Source organism: Camarhynchus parvulus, unplaced genomic scaffold, assembly GCF_901933205.1.
Source record: "Camarhynchus parvulus unplaced genomic scaffold, STF_HiC, whole genome shotgun sequence".
Classification (NCBI taxonomy): domain Eukaryota; kingdom Metazoa; phylum Chordata; class Aves; order Passeriformes; family Thraupidae; genus Camarhynchus; species Camarhynchus parvulus.
In genome coordinates, this window is record NW_022148818.1 from 1 (window position 1) to 2,191 (window position 2,191).

The 2,191-nt window shown below is 65.5% G+C and overlaps 1 protein-coding gene across 1 annotated transcript; it reads right to left on the reverse strand.

Annotated features, from left to right (window-relative positions):
- Window positions 1-3: 3 nt before the first annotated feature.
- Window positions 4-855, reverse strand: ZNHIT2 (zinc finger HIT-type containing 2; the record flags this gene model as incomplete). The annotated part of the gene is made up of 1 exon (XM_030970839.1): window positions 4-855. A coding segment is annotated over exon 1 (852 nt), but the record flags the coding sequence as incomplete, so codon positions are not given.
- Window positions 856-2,191: the final 1,336 nt, after the last annotated feature.

Below are 2,191 nucleotides of genomic sequence, written 5' to 3' on the forward strand. Positions count from 1 at the left end.
CGCCCGCGCCCCCGCCTTCAGCAGCCGCCACAGGTGCCACAAAGCCGCCGCCACGTCGGCGCCGGGGTCTTGACTATCGCGACCCTCCAGCAGCTGCGCCACGGCCAGGAGCGCGCCGCTGTCGCCGAGCGGGCTCAGGGGCAGCCCCGCGGCGCGGGCGTCGCGCCGGGCGCTCAGCAGCGCCTCGGCCGTGCTGCCGAAGGGGCGGCGGGCGCGGAGCGCGGCCGAGGCGACGATGGCGGCCGCGGGGAGCTCGGGCAGCAGCGTCTCGTCGCCGCCGTGCAGACTCAGCGCGAAGGCGTAGCCGAACAGCGCGTTCGGCAGCTGGAACCGCACCAAGGGCGACGGGGCCGCGGCGCGGAGGGCGCTCAGCGGCGGCACCGAGGCCGGGACGGGCGGCGCGGGGCCGGGCCGGCCTTCGCTGCCCTCCTCATCCTCCTCCTTCTGCTCGACCCCCGAGCCGCCGCCGAGCTCCTCCACTGGCCCCCGCCCGCGCCACCACCACGGCCGCCACTGCGGCAGCAGCGCCGCGGCCTGCCCGGAACTCAGCAGCTGCCGGAACCCGTCCCGCTCCGCCTCGCTGAGCTGCTCCCACAGCCCGCGGCCGGCAGGCCGCGCTGGATCCCCGGGCTCGCGTAGTTCGCGCAGCCCGGGCGGCGCGGGGCCCCGGTGGGGAGAATCGCGCTCGGCGCGCAGCGCCTCAAGAACCTGGTCGCGGTAAAAGGCCTCGGCGCAGGGACCGTGGGCGCGGTAGCAGCGCAGGGAGCAGAGACGGCGGTGACAGCGCGGGCACGTGTAGGGCGCCGCGGAGGCGCTGCAGAGCCCACACAGAGCTCCCGCCCCCTCCGCCGCCATGCCGGCGTCTGAGCCGCAGCCGGGGCTGGGCCAGCCACGCCCCCGCCACGCCCCGCCCCCCCGAGGCCATTGGCCAGTCAGGGCTCGCAGTCCGGGTGTCCGCGTCCCTTCGTCACTTTCCGCCGAGCTCCGCCGCTCGGCTTTTTCCGTCCCCGCTCGGCTCCTTTCGCTGACTGCGCTCTCCCCGCCATTCGGGCATCTCCGGCAGCACTCGGCTCTTTTCGCCGCCCACCTCCGAACCAGACCTGTTTAGCTGTAACGAGTTAATTAACGCTCCCCCTAATTAGCGCCCTATGATAGAGCCTGTCAGGAGACGAGGGGTCAGGGCAGATGGTGCTCTGGGTGCGAGATGAGGGGGAAGGATGAGCGGGATCTCCAAGGCAAAAAATTTTTAAAATTGCAGAGAAAGGGCATTCCCCCTTAGTTTAAAAAAAAGGGACAATTATGGAAAAGGTGTTTTGCCCCTCCATTTAAACTCCTTTTCCACTCAAACCTCATCGTTTTTCTGGGGTTAATAGTTTGCACTGGGGAGGGAGTGGGGGTACTGGGGTGGAGCTGGGATGGAACCGAGAGTACTGCAGCTGGACTGGGAGCGTGGAACTGGAAAGAGAAGGGTCCCCCTGTGACCCCACACGCTGCCCCACCTGCTGAGGTGCTCCCCTCAGCACAAGGGTTTGTTGCAGGTGAGTAATGCCACGGCTGACTCTCCCAATTACGGGGTGAACATTTTGGATGTGCTAGGAGAAATTTTGAGCATGTACAGTCACGTTTCCCTGCCCCTTGCATTGCCGTCAGAGGGTTTTCAGCCCTGGACACCTCGCTGCGAATGATGGCTGGATTTTTCCGCACAGGAAGGAAAGATTTCCAAGCCAGTGTCTCTGCGAGAAATCCTCCACGCTTTGTGATTTTAGGAGGCACAATCCCTGGACACCACCACCAGCAGCCCCTTTCCACGGGACACAAAGGTTCCCGATGGCAGTTTGCATGACATGTTTGGAACTACCAGGGCAGCCAGGGTTTTGTTTTGCTGCAGCTTTGCTCTGGGAGATTCGGGGCACCCCCTCCTAACCCTTACCTGCTGCCCTTTAGGGGTCTTTAGGAGCAAAGGGGGGGCTCCAGGGTGGCACAGAGACGCTGAGGGGCTGCAGTGGGGAACTTAAGGGTGACACAAGGAGGCTGAGGGGCAGGGGGTGCCTGAGGGTGACAGGTGAGCCAGCTCTCACAACACACCTAAACTCACCCTCAAAACCACCCCTAACCAGTGGAGAGTGTATGGTGGAGGTTGGGGGGCCAAGGGACAAGGTTGGGGGGCTTGAGGTGACACACAGACATTGCG